At 32.0% G+C, this 16,621-nt stretch overlaps 1 protein-coding gene across 1 annotated transcript in view; it reads right to left on the reverse strand.

The window, feature by feature from the left end:
- Window positions 1–16,621, reverse strand: part of LOC128664341 (mucin-19-like) — a 138,813-nt gene that overhangs the window by 14,682 nt on the left and 107,510 nt on the right. Inside the window, exons 35-37 of the mRNA XM_053719180.1 lie at window positions 2,578–2,595; window positions 1,854–1,871; window positions 1,647–1,664 (exon numbers count right to left, since the gene is read on the reverse strand). Of these exons, the coding sequence (XP_053575155.1) occupies window positions 1,647–1,664; window positions 1,854–1,871; window positions 2,578–2,595 (54 nt within the window). The remainder of the gene's footprint in view (window positions 1–1,646; window positions 1,665–1,853; window positions 1,872–2,577; window positions 2,596–16,621) is intronic.

The following is a 16,621-nucleotide window of genomic DNA, read 5'->3' on the forward strand; positions in this document are numbered from 1 at the left end:
TATCTATCTTTTAAAACAATAAAAATTCTGGTGTAGACTGTCCCTTTAATATAACAGTGTTGGTTAGGCAAAACCGGGGAATTGGTAATAAAGGGATTATCTATCTTTTTAAACAATAACAATTCTGGTGTAGACTGTCCCTTTAATTTGAGAACATAGTTTTTACCTTCTTCTTTTCCTGTGGCCACTGTAGCTTTTATTGTTGTCTCTGTTTTATTAAAGAAATTAACAGGAAAGTCATACATTTTGGCTTTTACTTCAGCAACCTAACATAAATATACTATCATTTTATTTATAAACCAATGCATTTTAAGACAAAAAAAATAAATAAAAACAACATGTGTTTTATATTTGTAACAGGAAGCCGATGCTGTACATTATCATACTAATGTTTTTGCTATAAAAGTTATAGTTATTTTGTCAGTAGTGGTAAAACATTGAAATAAAAAAAAATAGTTATTCAGTGAGTACACTGTTGCATATATTTTGAATAGATGTTGCAGCTGGCACTGCACTATAATAATGTGGTCCCCGTAAATGACTATATTCATATACACTTGTCAACAGCTTTGTTGTTTGTTGTTGAGATTATGTTCAAAAAATGTTAAGCATCACCGCACCTTTATTTTCTCTTGATTCATTAGTGGGAATTTCTACCATAGTTGCATTAAATGAACAGTCTAGTCAAAATTAAACTTTCTTTATTCAGATAGGGCATGCAATTTAGTTTTATCATCAAATTTGCTTTGTTCTCTTGGTATTCTTAGTTAAAAGCTAAACCTAGGTAGGCTCACATGATCATTTCTAAGCCCTTGAAGGCCGCCTTTTATTTCATGGCATTTTAACAGCTTTTCATAGCTAGAAAATACTAGTTCATGTGTGTTATATAGATAACATAGTGCTCACTCCTGTGGAGTTACCTATGAGTCAGCACTGATTGGCTAAAATATAAGTCTGTCAAAAGAACTGAAATAAGGGGAAAGTCTGCAGGGGCTTATAAAAAAGCTAATCACGGAGGTAAAAAATACATTAATATAACTGTGTTGGTTATGCAAACATGGGGAATGGGTAATAAAGGGATTATATATCTTTTTAAACAATAACAATTCTGGAGTAGACTGTCTTTTGCACTTATTTTGAAAGGGTTTGGTTTAAAGAGACATCCTCAATTCCTTTTTGCTGGAAAACAATATACTTTTCACTTAAACATGAAGACAAAATGTTCTAATACTCTCCTGTTTGAAATAGAAGAATGATACTGAGATTTTTTTTTGCATATTTAAAAAGAAATATATTTGTGCCCACAAAATTATAAAAGCTCTGTACATATCCTTTAACCGTTTGCTAAAGAGGCTTCAATACAACTAAATTTTAGAAGAACACCTAGTAGGGTCTTATTTTGTACAATATAGTTATTAATATTATTTTATTTTACTTATTTTATGTTAGACATTTGTCAGTATATTTACCTGATACCTGTTTAAATACTTAATGCACGTACCTCTAGTCAACATTAAACATTAAATTTAAGATTGATTCTTAACTCAAAAAGATATACTATGTTTATTTTCTAGCCTTTAAATTTACAAACAATTATATTTTTAAATATATATCATTCAAAAATGTATACATAAGTAAGACTATACCTTCATAACCTGGTGTTCCTGTAAGTTAACAAAAGAAATGATTTTAAAATATACATAATATCAAGTAGAAATCAATACATCTTAATGAATCACACAGAGACCTAAACTAATTAAACATTTTAAAACTGAACATATTAAAAAGAATGTTTTTATATGTTTTAGAAAATTCTTTTTTTTTATTTTTTTTACAATAGTAATATACATTACCTGGTGTTGGTTTAGTTACTAAAAGAAACACATAAAAAAGAGTTAATGTAAAAAATGAAATTCTTAATCTCATAAATAAAATATATTTGTTACATTACTATAGATGCAATCTCATCTTCTATTATAAAACACTGGATAGTTAACTATTTTATCTTTCATGAAATTATTAATATTTCATCATTTTTATTATGATATAAATCAAAAGTATGTTATAATTAAGCATAAAATTTAATTAGTTAACATGAATATAAAATCTTTTTTGCTGTGGGAACAAATAATTTTTCACTTAAAAATAAAGACAAAATGTACAAATACTCTGCTGTTTGATATAAAAGAATGATACTGAGATTTCTTTTGCATATTTAAAAAGAAATATATTTGTGCTTACAAAATTATAAAATCTCTGCACGTATCTTTTAACTGTTAGAGCCTTAAATCCAACTACATTTCAGAAAAACACCTGTTAGGGTCTTATTTTGTACAATATAGTTATTAAGAACATTTTCTTTTTCTTATTTCATAAGTTAGACATTTGTCAGTATCTTTACCTGATACCTGTTTAAATACTCAATGCACGTACCTCTAGTCTACATTAAGCATTACATTTAAGATATATTCTTAACTCAAAAAGATATACTATGTTTATTTTATATCCTTTAAATTTAAAAATAATTATATTTTAACTATATATAATTCAATAATGTATGCATAAATAATACTATACCTTCATAACCTGGTGTTCCTGTAAAGTAACAAAAGACATTTTTTTTAAAATATACATAATATCAAGTAGAAATCAATACATCTTAATAAATCACACAGAGATCCAAACTAATTAAACATTTTAAACCAGAAGATAATAAAAAGAATGCTTTGATGTTTTAGAATATTCTTTATTTTTCCAAGGTTTTAAGCATGATTTTTATAAATATATACATATATTTTCTTGCTTAAAATGAATCTATATACTTTTTAATACAAAAATATGCATTTATTTCTTTAAAAAATAAAAAAGAATTTTATAACTCTAGTGGTGGGTAAATGTGAACTTTATATACCTTGGACACTAGAAGTAACTGCTCATTACTCTTGGTTTATATGAATATTCACCATGGAGTATGGAATCCAACATTAATTAAAAAATAGAACCTTTAATGGATTATTCCATACAAAACACTGTAGATTAGAACTATTTATATCTTTTACACTGCAAATATATTTTCTTTGACTACTTTTATTTGTTTCCAGTTTATATACTACATGCACATATGTATTGATTATATTCCATATTAATTTTGAAACTATATGGTTACTTTTCAAAAGATATAGTTGATCTCTTCTAAACTTTTTTAAATTAAATATTATTTAATGTGTGTATATATATATATATATATATATATATATATATATATATATATATATATATATATATATATATATATATATATATATATATAATTTTTATATAGGTAAATTACTTTACCTGGTTCTGGTATAGTTACTAAAATAAACAAAGAGAAAGAAAAATATTTTAAATGTAAAAAAATGAAATTCTTAATCTCATAAATAAAATATCTTTGTATACATTACTAGAGATGCAATCTCATCTTCTATTTCAAAACACTGGATGATTAACTATTTTATTAATCTTTCATGAAACTATATTCTTACTTTTCAAAATATATATTTGATCTCTTCTATATTTTTAATAATAAATAGTATTTAATATAAATATTTTTTTATTTTTTTACTTAGGTAATCAACTGTATCTGGTTCTGGTTTAGTTACTGAAAGAAACAAAGAGAAAAAATATTTTGAAATGTAAAAAAATGAAATTGTTAATCTCATAAAAAATATCTTTATTGCATTATTAGAGATGCAATCTCATCTTGTCTTGTCAAACACTGGATAAATAACTATTTGTATGGATTGTTCAGAATATTGTTAATTCATCATTTTAATCATAATTTACATCAAAAGTATGTTATATTTACATATAAAATTGAATTGGTCAATATAAATATAAATTATTGTTTGCTGAAAAACTATATATGTTTTACTTAAAAATGAAGACATATTGTTCTAATACACATCTGTTTGATATGAAAGAATAAAACTGAGTTTTCTTTTGCATATTTAAAAATAAATATATATGTGCTCACAAAATAATAATTGACATCCAATTAAATTTTGGAAGTACACTTGTTAGGGTCTTATTTTGTACAATATAGTTAATCAGAATATCTCCTCTTTCTTATTTCATAAGTTAGACATGAGTCAGTACCTTTACTAGATAACTGTTTAAATACTACATGCACATACCTATATCCTACATTAAACATTACATTTAAGAAGCACTCGTACTTTTAAAATATATACTATGTTTCTTTTTATATTTACATATAAAATTGAATTGGTCAATATAAATATAAATTATTGTTTGCTGAAAAACTATATATGTTTTACTTAAAAATGAAGACCTATTGTTCTAATACACATCTGTTTGATATGAAAGAATAAAACTGAGTTTTCTTTTGCATATTTAAAAATAAATATATATGTGCTCAGAAAATAATAATTGATATCCAATTAAATTTTGGACGTACACTTGTTAGGGTCTTATTTTGTACAATATAGTTAATCAGAATATCTCCTCTTTCTTATTTCATAAGTTAGACATGAGTCAGTACCTTTACTAGATAACTGTTTAAATACTACATGCACATACCTATAGCCTACATTAAACATTACATTTAAGAAGCACTCCTACTTTTAAAATATATACTATGTTTCTTTTCTATAATTTTAAATACAAATATATTTATATATTTCAATATATAATTTTCAATAATGTATACATATGTAAAACTACTCTACCTTTATAACCAGGCGTTCCTGTAAAATAACAAAATAAAATGTTTTTAAATATAAATATAAAGTAAAAAAACAATATGTCTCAACAAATCACATAATAAAACATTTTAAACCAGAATATCTTAAAATGCTAATTCTATTATTATTATTCCATTAATATGACCATAAAATTAAGGGAAGTAGCTGATTATGTGTGTGTACATTTTTATCAAACATAGTTGTATTTAGTTGTCACACAAAAGGAACATAATGTTTAGCAGACTTAGAACTAATATAAAATGAATGCAAATGTACTGTGAGCACTGTGTAGACCATATTAATGTGGATATGAACTTAAAACTGTGTACTGTTCAAGGGCCCATAAAAACTTTAATAGTAACTACAAACAGACTCGGTCAAGCAGGAAACTGCATTGTTAGATGGTCAGTTATAGCTGTACTGCTCTCTTTGACATATGAGTACAGACCAGGAAATGAAAATGGGTCAGCTAATTGCCTGGCTTGCCTGGAATGTGTGTCCTGCTGCTATTATGGTTACAAGACAATCTTCTGATTCTGATAAACACACCCGGCTGCTGATAACAATTTTGAGGAAATTAGGAGAGTGGGGTAACTGGTAGTAGTGCAACTGATGGTGGCACTGGGGAAACAACTGATACTGGTGGTTTTGGGAGTAAACTAAAGGGTTGGTGTGTATATGGAGGCTACTTCCTTGGAGCCAAACAATGTAAATTCAGCAACTACACTTTGAGTTTATGTACACCAATATTTAAAGTTTAATGAAAACATACAGTAAGAGCAGATAAGAGGAAAGTGTGGAGTTTGTACATCATTTCCATTTGTATTTACAAATGGATTCCCTGAATACACTAGATGGGAGAATTTGTGCTGAACAGCCCTGAAGAGATAGAGGAAATACATTGAGATATCCTGAAAACCTATAGAAATGGAGACTCAACCTCTATAATCCTATTTGACATAATTTATTTATAGCTTTGTGTTAAATTAAGCTATTCAAGAGATAAGAGCTATATTTGTCCTGTTACAATCTTGCAACAAATCAACAAATTCATAAATGGTGATATATATATATATTTTTCTTATTTGAATTAGAAAGAGCATACAATTTATACAGCGTTCCAATTTACTTCTATTATCTCATGTGTTTTGTTCTTTTGGTATCTTTTGTTTAAAAGCATACCTAGGTAGGCTCAAGAGCTGGATGCTAGCAGCTGATTGGTGATTGCACATACATGCCTTTTTTCCTATGTGTTCAGCTAGCAAAGTTGATAATAAAAGTAAATTGGAAATTTGTTTAAACATGTATGTTCTATCTGATCTATAAAATAAAAATAATGGTTTAATGTCCCTTTAAGTAACCTTTACAGATAAAAAAAATAAATAAAGCTACACAATTTGAAGAATACACTAAAATGTAGTGTTTATAAATAAATAATGCCTGCAGTGAAAAATATTAATGGGATTTTAGTCCACCACTAATTCTTTCAGTTTTGCCCAACCCTCTTGATTTCCTAATATTTTTATATAAGAGTTTATTCCAGTACATCTATAAGAGTTGTGTAGTATCTTACATTATTTTTTTTATTTTTTTTTGCAGTTTTTTGTTTAGGCCAATCTGTTTGAAAATCAGTACTAAACTCTATTATAAGTCAACTTTTAGTGAGTGACCCCACACAAATTCTATATTGTTTTTTTCAGCAGGCCCAGCAGATACACAATATGACAAACTTATATTTATAATTCATAGCATGTGAGATAGCTGTGGCTAAAACTGTAAAAAAAATGTATAATTTTTGTATAGATTTTAGTAAATAATACTGAAACTGGCCAAGTGACGACTGGTGTTAATGTGATCACCTTACTAAATTATCATCAAATGTGAAAAAGGGCCCATGCAGGTTTTTGTGGGTTGTAATATAGATTATAGAGACCCCGTTGCGCAGTTCAGGAATAAAAGTATTTTTTCTTGCAAGGTGTTCACTGTTACCAAAGTGATCACCTGACTATACAGAAAACAAAATCATATTTTTTTTAAGAGAGGAGAATGTCTACTGAAATATAAACTTTATTATAGGTCTCTAGACATACTAGATTTTTTTGCTGCAAATATAGGTCCAGATTATGAGTGGAGGGCAAACGTCGGACTTATTACAAGTTGAAAGTAAACGTGATCACTTGACCGCAATTGAGATTTATACAAGAATGATTACTGCAACCTCAAAGCTCTTCATTAAAAATGAATACTGCATAAAGGGCTCCAATGCATATATATACATATATATATATATATATATATATATATATATATATATATATATATATATATATATATATATATACAAAACATGGGGTGGGGTCAGCACTCTCAGGCCGGACCGGGTACACATCCTATGACCCTGCAACATACACAGCCCTGGGTGCAAACCAGCACTCTCAGGAAGCTGCACTGTCACCACAGTCACAGGCAGTTAACCCCAGTATAATATATATATATTATATGTCTATGTATGTGTAAATATGTATTTATGTATTTATATTTGTATATATGTATTTAGAGACATACTGTATATACACATATAAACACATACATTCATATGGACACAAATATAGACATATACTGTATATATAAGTTCATTGGAGCCCTTTGCAGTTAAAGGGCCACTAAACCCAAAATCTTTCTTTCATGATTCAGATAGAGAATAGAAATTTAAACAACATTACAATTTACTTCTATTATTTATTTTGCTTAATTTTTTTAGATATCCTTAGTTGAAGACAAAGCAATGCACATGGTGAGCTAATCACATGAGTCTTCTATGTGCAGCAACCAATCAGCAGCTACCAAGCATATCTAGATATGCTTTTCAGCAAAGAATATCAAGAGAATAAAACAAAATAGATAATATAAGTAAATTAGAAAGAGGTTTAAAATTGCGTTCTCTTTCTAAATCATGAAAGAAAAAATCTGGGTGTCCTGTCCCTTTAAGTACATGAAAACATGTGAAAGCATATTTATGCAATATTAATTTTTAATAAAGTGTTACACTTTGTATTTACTTTAAATATTTCACATTCCAATGTTCTTTACAAAGCAGAATATGCTCTTTGTATTTCTAAATAGATATTTATATTTTTATATATGTATATTTGTATATATCTATACCTATATATAGTCATGTATATATAGGTATATATATATATATTGTACCAAAAAAAGCATATGCTGTCGGCATTTAACATTGCACAGGTATTTATTTTGGAATGCTTGTGCAATGCTGCCCCCTGCACATCTGCGGCCAATCAGCTGCTAGCAGGGGGTGTCAATCATCCCGATTGTATCAGATCGGGATGATTTCAGTCCGCCACCTAAAAGGTGGAGGAGAAGTTAAGGAGCAACGCTCTTATGACCGCTGCTTCTTAAGTTACGTTTCAGGCGAGCCTGAAATTTCGGGTGTAAAAAGCAGCATCTGATTCATTTTAAATCTACCCCTTAATCTTAAACATAGGATACAAAGAAAACAAACAAATATGATAATAGAATTAAACAGGTACATTTTATATAATTGCAAGCTTTGTGAGTCCTAAATCAAAGCTTAATTTTGACTTTACTGTCATTTTTACTAAATCAAATGGTAGGTATTGTAATTGATAAGAAAGATGTATTTGAAGTTTTCAGACAGCACTCTTACATTTATGAACATAAACCAAAACCACAGTCATATGACATCATAGGTGAAAATGTCTTGGGAATCTGATGTTGTTATAGTGTTAAATGTTTATATATTTGTATTTTGAATGTATAAATTAGATACCAAAGTTGTGCTGTTCAACTGGCCCACATTCCAATCAAATAGAGTTTGTAGCATGAAAACTTTTAACTCAATTTTCATGTATTCACTTTTAGATAAATTGGAAAAAAAGTTAAATCTAGTGCAAAATGCATTTTTTTCTGCATTAGAATACCGCTAGTGAGTGTATTGGAAGCAAAGTGTCTGTTAATCTTTCATGGTATGAACTCATGACAAACCTTTAGAATGACTTTGTAAAAATAAACTGTTCACTGTATATAGCCTTTCCAATAGGGATTAATGGAGCTTTAATGAATCAATGTTAATAAACCTCTAGAATGTCTCCTGTCGCCATGTTTACATATGTACAAGAATAAAGACTGAAAATAGCTGTGAAATTGTGTTAAGGTTGTCCAAAAGGCACCTTTGAAGACTCATCAAGTACCTAGAGTTGTATTTGAAAAGCCAAAAATGATCTCAAAAAGCTGTTGAAAAGTGACTCAAAAATGTATTCTGATTGCCGAGAACTTTTCAGCAACATACAAAAAATAGTTCTTTATTTATAATCCAAAAACCTGTTTCCTAGTGGTGGATTCAGGGCCCCAAAATGAAAATTATCCTTTTCGGCCTACAAATAAAATGAAAATTCAGATCCCCACAGATTATTTTAAAGCGCCAGAATTTAATTTTTCATGCATTTTCCAAGGCAGGAATATAAATAGCATTATTGAGTTATAGTCAAACAAGTCATAATTTTATGATCTCGCTACTTATACTTAAGTAATATAACTATGTTTTAATTTACTGTACTAAAGAAGAGAGATCAATAAGTCATGGCTCCCAATTCGCAAAAAGTGGACACACTGGGAGTGTTTTCAATGATTGCAAGACTAATCATTGAGAACCCCCACTGAGATGTGTGGACAAAACTGACCACTCCCTTGATTTTCTGTACAAGGTGAAACCTCTTCTCGTGCCCCCTCCTTCTACTAGTTCTGTCACACATCTAAGTTGACAGGACTAGGAAACTCTCTATTGTTCCTGAGCATTGTAGAGCTTCTGTTGATAGGCATCATTTGCAGATTTCCACTTGTTTTGAAAAAGATGTGAGGAAAATAAGAATCGTTGGTTGGTAATTATAGGGACAGATTTCACAGATATGAAATAATTCTTTTTTCGTGAGGGTAACATTTAAAATGTCATACTTTTGACTAAACCCTAGGATATTGGAGTAGTTTGTGAACTCCGGAAGTAGGCATAGTATTTTCAGAATTGAGTGTAGGGGGGAGTCAAAGACAGCAGGACTTTGTTCGCATATAGATACATTTTGTAGTTATTGCTCCTTATTTTAACTACAGATATCAGAATATATATTCAAGATAAAGAGTAAGGGAAACCTCACTGGCTCCCCATCAACAAGAGAATCACCTTCAAGCTCCTTACCCACGCTTTCAAGGCCCTACACAACATCGGACCTGAATACATCAACCACCGCGTAAATTTCTACACCCCCGCCAGACAACTCCGATCGGCCAACCAAGCACTCACAGTCATCCCCCGCATCAGCAAATCCACAGCGGGTGGATTATCCTTCTCCCACATGGCGGCAAAGACATGGAACACCCTCCCACTTCACCTCAGACAATCAACCTCCCTTACAAAGTTCAGAAAGGACCTCAAAACCTGGCTCTTCGCCTTGAGACCCTCACAGGTGATTAGTTTGCGCTATATAAATACCCAATAGATAGATAGATAGATAGATAGATAGATAGATAGATAGATAGATAGATAGATAGATAGATAGATAGATAGATACAGGGAACAACACTGTCTAGTTCCATTACAAAAAGTAAAACTGCTAGACAAAACACCATTATCCTGACTTCTGCTATGGAAGAATAATATAACCTTTCATTATAACATAACATTTGTTTGTGAAAGCCAAATCTTGACAGCAAAAAGCTTTCTCAGCATCCAAGGATATCAACACCATTTTCTCCTGTAGATAATTTGTATATGTAATCAGTGGCAACAAATGAACTTTTATCCTGCTACTTTATGTCTTTTAAAGTTTGCCTTTTGATGAATCAGAACTCCCCTCACAACTGCTTTTGAGCCTTCCATACTGTGCCTGGATCTTCAAAATAGGAAGCATTATGTGTGGAATATTCTAGGAAGGTAGAGACATATATTCCATGAATATTGAGAGAATGAAGGAGGGGCTAATTCAATCTTCGAATGAATGGAACAACAGGAAAATCTATCCATTGCATTTCAAGTATTACAGAAACATGGTCATACTATGATATAACTTGGATATTTGACCCTCTGGCCAGAATAAGGGTAGTTTGATACAAAATCCAGTAGTCTAGGTGAGTGTATATATCTTTGGGTTTGAATAAAATGTGTAATTTCAAAGACATGGACGGTGAATTCTACAGCTATCCATCAAGGGAATATCATTCAGATTCCTTATTATAAGCTCTCTGAATTAACAAGTGGCAGAGTTTGATCCATGTGAGCAATCCATTACTGGAAACAAAACCATGCTGAGATCCCACCAATTAAGTTTGACATAAATAGCCTGAAGGAAGGAGAGATCTGAATGAGTTTACAGCAGTTATGGGGATTTAAGGAATTAAGGCTGGGAGAGGGACATTTCGACTAACGAACCTCACTGTAAATTTGGAGAATAGATGTTTAGGCTGCTACCTGAAGGAGAGCCAGCAATCAACAATTCTATAGGTTATAACAGTGATAATAATACTGGAGCACCGGTAAGTCCTCTAAATCTTCTGCTGATCTATAAATTGCCATCTTGCCATTATGCAGAACTCTGATGCTGAAAGAGAAGCACCAGAGGTAGGGAATCCCTGAGGTTATTGGTAAGATACCGGGCATTCCATTACTTGGTCGAATGTGAGAGGACTGAGGTCTGTAAAAATCTGAGGGGGCTGACCATTGAAAACAATAAGACGTGTCTGTTAAGCCACTGGAAACACTTTTTCTTTATGCTTGTACTTTTTAAATTTAATAATCATGTCCCTGGGAGGATTGTTATCCTTAGATTAAGGTCAAAGAGCCCTATGAGGTCTATCCAGTGGGATATCTTCTAGCTGGGAAAGAAGAAAGTCAATCTGATGTTACAGACTCAGGGAGCCCCCTTAATTCTCAACTTTTGCCTTCTGCCCCTGTTGTCTAAATCTTCCAGGTGCTGAAACACGTGAACAATTTAAAGTTTTCATAAAGACAGCCTCTGTGTAAGGGAGTCAAAATCTGTGGTTTGTGTGTCTGACTGTTCTTCGAGATATATAACTATAGTTCTTAAATCTGAGATGTCCTTAACTTTTACTTAACTTTTTCTTAAGCTGAGTTCATAATACAAAGAAAAAGTCTGAAATTTTGCGAAAAATAGGAAAATTGTCAGTAGACAAGCCATTCAGAAGCCAGGAAAATCCCCAATACAACTGGAAAACAGGTAACAGATCAGAGGCACAAACAATGGATATACACCACAATGTCAAGGCAGGGAGTGGTCTGAAAGGCAGCCTTTTATACTAGTGCTAATTAGGTAATTGCCTGCAAATGTCAGGCAGGTGGAGCTAAAGAGCACAGGCAGTGCAGGCAGAAGATCCACAAGAACACTACAAAACAGAGACCAATGATGGCTCAAAGATAAGGCAACAAGCTGTGATCCATGTGTCCCAGGTTCAATCCTGGGCATGTGTGTTACAAGAAGGCATGCAAATGAGGAAAGAAATATAGCAGTAAGTCCTTAGGTATTACCAGTCAATACTAGACATTGAGAAGAAAAAAAGTGTACAAAAAATTATATTTACCCCAGAAAATCTGACAAGTTTGAGGCTGTGACAGCAAATATATAATTTTAAATAAAAAAAAAGCATAGACTAGGAGATTAACTGTTATATAACCAAATATTGAAAGAGTAGCAATTCCCAGCATATTAAAAAAAAGAAGCAGTAGTGGTTAGCAGCAGAGCAGAATAACAAAAGTGAGGTATAATAATCATGGTGCTGTCATTCAGATAATTACCTGGAAGACCCTATATGTTATCAAAGGTGTTTTGAAGTGCAGCCATAAACTTAATGCAGGTGGGCAATAGTGACAGGTATTATATTATTAATACATCCAGAGATATGGGGTCTAAGCTTAGCATGATTTAGAGGATACCACTGCCGTTTTACCTATATGGGGCCTCTGGTGGTATGCAAAACCTGTCTTTGCAGCACTTCCACACCTCTAGAGTTCAGCAGCTCTTCTCTTCTGTATCGCCCCTGCTTCAAAGTACCAGAGCTGCAATCTAGGGCCTGTGATTTTTTTGCCTTGTTTGGCAAACTGCCTGAGAAGGAAAAGCAGCTGCTTTGTTAAGGAATGCTGAACTAGGATATATTTCACATCCAGAACAGACCATCAAGCTTGCATCTTACTTGGCAATCTGCTTCACCCCCCCCATATCTCCTTCTTATGTTCACAGACAAAGTTACCAATTCTAGGAATATAAGGCTTCTTGAAGTAAGTATTATTTTCATATCCAAAGTTGGAAGGCAAAATTTATCTTCAGAGGTAAAAGCCATGGTGAAACAGAAGAGATGTCACCCTTGTACAGGTCAGGCAGTTCTGTCCATGCCTTTCCGAAAGGGGGTTCTCACTAGTATTAGCAAGGGATATGAGCCAAGATGTAGACATTGCATAAATATTGGTCTGAATTTACAGTGATTGCAAAACTTTTAAGAAATTTATTTTCTTGCTAATAATCTATAACTATATTGAAGTTAATAAAATATGTTTGAACCAACACAACATTTATATGTAAACCTTAATACTGCTTTTTCATAGTTGCTGTTAATAAATAATGCCATTAAGATTGAAATTTTCCAGTTTAAAACAACCTGGTGAACTGCTTGTGCAATCCCCCCCCCCCCTCAGATCTATCAGCCCGATCGTATACGATCAGGTGGATTGATGTCCGCAGCCTCAGAGCAGGCGAACATGTTAAGGAGCAGCGTTCTTAAGACTGATGAAGGCTTGCACAGAAACAGGGGCATTAGGGCACATTCAGCCCTTAATAAATCATCCCCCTTGGCTTTTATCTGGACTCTGCCTCTGCTTACTGATTTGCTACTATTCCTGCTTAGCTTGGTCTGACCATGGCAATCCCTGACCATTCTTTGTTTTGAATCTTCACTTGTTATTCTAACCAGTATTCAGCCTGTGTTCCTGTGGTACTGGTATCCGTCTTCTGTTCCTCTAATGCCAGTATAAAGTCTGTGTTCTTGTGGAGCCAGTTTCCTGCTCAATGTTCTGGTGGTGCCACTATCCTGTGTAGTGTTCCAGTGGTGCCAGTACCCTATTCCGTCTTGAGATCCTGCCAGTGCCAGTCACATTACTATCTTCTAGTCAGAGCCAGTCACAAACCTGTTTTTCTGCCATTTTCACAAAGCCAGTTAAATAAACTTTGTCTATTCCTAGTGCTGTAATTATACCCAGAAGCAAAGCAGTATAATTAGCTTCTCATATCTAAAACCAACACAAACATTAAAAAATAGCAGTCCTGTCCCCTACCTAAGGGATAAAAAAAAAACCCAATTATGCCTTACATAATCAAAACCATGTGGAAAATGATTGATTTGTCCTTAACATGTACATGTTTTTTTACCAGCTGGTAAAACGTAATGCAAAAGTACATAAAATTGGTGTACAAAAGTAGACGATGCATGATTTTGGTAGAAGAAAATATAAGTGCTTTACTACTCCCAATTATTTGCGACAATGTAAATACAGACTATAAAAACATAATTCTATTACTAATTATTTGTATTATTTTATTCATTGTATTCATTGATGCTTACCTGTTGGTTTAGCTTGTGTTTCAGTTCCTGTAAAAATAAAAATGTAATAGTTTTTATTGTTTTTTTGTACATAAAGCTGTAAGGTTAAACTGATTTCCATTTCCATTCAGCATACTACTAAGGTGATGTATTTACATATATTTTTTAATCCTGATAATATGTAGATTTAAGATAACAAGTGAAATATTTATGAGCCTTATGATTTAGAACTTGCTTACAAAATTCATCTTTTTTGAGTTTTTGTTTAATTATGTTGTGTATATTAAACTGATTTGATCTCTTGTGACCTAAAGTGTATTAATATATAGGATTACATATAGCTCATTATTATACATAGCTCATTATATAGCTGGTACATAGTTGCTTAATAGCTCGGCTGGAAAAATAATTTGTAATAATGATTTGAATTTCAATCTTTCTGAGATTTTTAAATACCAATTCAGTTGATAGCTCCCAAGAGATTGGATGTGCATTTTCCCACAACTGCACCATGAAAAAAATTATAATGGTTGTCGATCAACAAACAATGAAACAAAATACAAAAAATAACTTGAACTTTGCAAAAAACGCACAAATCCTTCATTTTGGATCTTTTTATATTACAGGGCATATCTTTAAAGTTCACAGTCAATAACAAACATCACTAAAATTACCAAAATGCAAAATTGTTGCACAGTATCAAATCATCAATGCAGAGCCTTTATGCAGCTTTATGCTAACAGTAGGAAGGCTGGAACACATAGCTAAAATAATAATAATAATATATATTCATATATACATACATATTGAGCAAGAATTATCATATGTCTGTTGGACCTGATCCGACAGTGCGGATCAGGTCCGACAGACATTGCTGAATGCAGAGAGCAATACTCTTGTGAGCTGCTGGTGCAACGCCACCCCCCTGCAGACTCGTGGCCAATGGGCCGCCAGCAGGGAGGTGTCAATCAATCAATCAATCAATTCATTTAACTTGCAATATCCCTAATATTTTTAGCATATGGGTATTATGTCCCTTTAAGTGAGATTTTCCTCTTTGAACTCTGCAGTATAATTTCTCTCCAAGCTGTTTATTAAAACCGGGCTCTTAGTAGTCTAGAAAAGCAAAAACACAGACAGCGGCTAGATTGATAATGTTTTGATTGTGTCAGGGGGCAACATAGCTGCAACCTACACTGCTGCAAAACAAAAGCAAATTTGAATGAAATAACTTTAAAATTATTAAAGTTAAACTTCAAACTGCCACGGATCATTGGATCAAGTCAAAATCTATGAGCATACTACATTTTTTTGAAAATACAGTACTGACCAAAAATCCCAATGCAAACTAGCAAGAGAAAAATCATTTACTTCAGGTTTCAAAATACACAAACATTTCAAGTGATATTTTGAATTGCGTTCTAGTGCTTAAGTCAATGGCATTTTTATGAAAAACAGCAGTTTAATCTACATTAAATAACTTAAAAAGTCTTGACCAATGAAAATTAAATTTGGTAGTTTTGTAGTCAATAGTATTAAAACAGCTACATTTCAACACAATTACGTTTTTGTTTAAATGTTATGAAACAATGCAACTATTAAAGGGACATAAAACTTATATGCTAAATCACTTAAAACTGATGCAGTATAACTGTAAAAAAGCTGACAGGAAAATATCACCTGAACATCTCTATTTAAAAAGAAAGATATTTTACCTCACAATTTCCTCAGCTCAGCAGAGTAAGTTCTGTGTAAAAAGTTATACTTCAGCTGCTGTCCAGCTGAAGGTAAAAAAATAAATGAAGAAATGAACAGCAGACAATCAGCATTAACAGTGCTGAAGTCATGATTTCACTTAACTCTCATGAGATTTCATAGTAAACTTCCTTAAAATGAATAGAAATAACACAAGTGTGCATAAGGCTCACTCCCTTGCCTGTCCCGGGACAGGCATACTGATTTGCTGCTTAAAGTCCTTTACAATGGGGTGTGAATACTTAGGACATTTTGAGGTAAAATATCTTTCTTTTTACATAGATATGTTCAGGTGATATTTTCTAGTCAGCTTTTTAAAGCTATGCTGCATCACTTCCAAGTGTTTTAACATTTGGGTATCATGGCCCTTTAACTGTATATGATGTTGCCTGTTATAAAAAGATATCATATTAGTGAATTGTTTTATTTCACTGATGCTTACCTCTAGGTGGTGTCAGGTGAAATCCTTTTGTAGTTGCTGT

The sequence above is a fragment of the Bombina bombina genome, chromosome 6, assembly GCF_027579735.1.
Source record: "Bombina bombina isolate aBomBom1 chromosome 6, aBomBom1.pri, whole genome shotgun sequence".
Taxonomy (NCBI): Eukaryota; Metazoa; Chordata; class Amphibia; order Anura; family Bombinatoridae; genus Bombina; species Bombina bombina.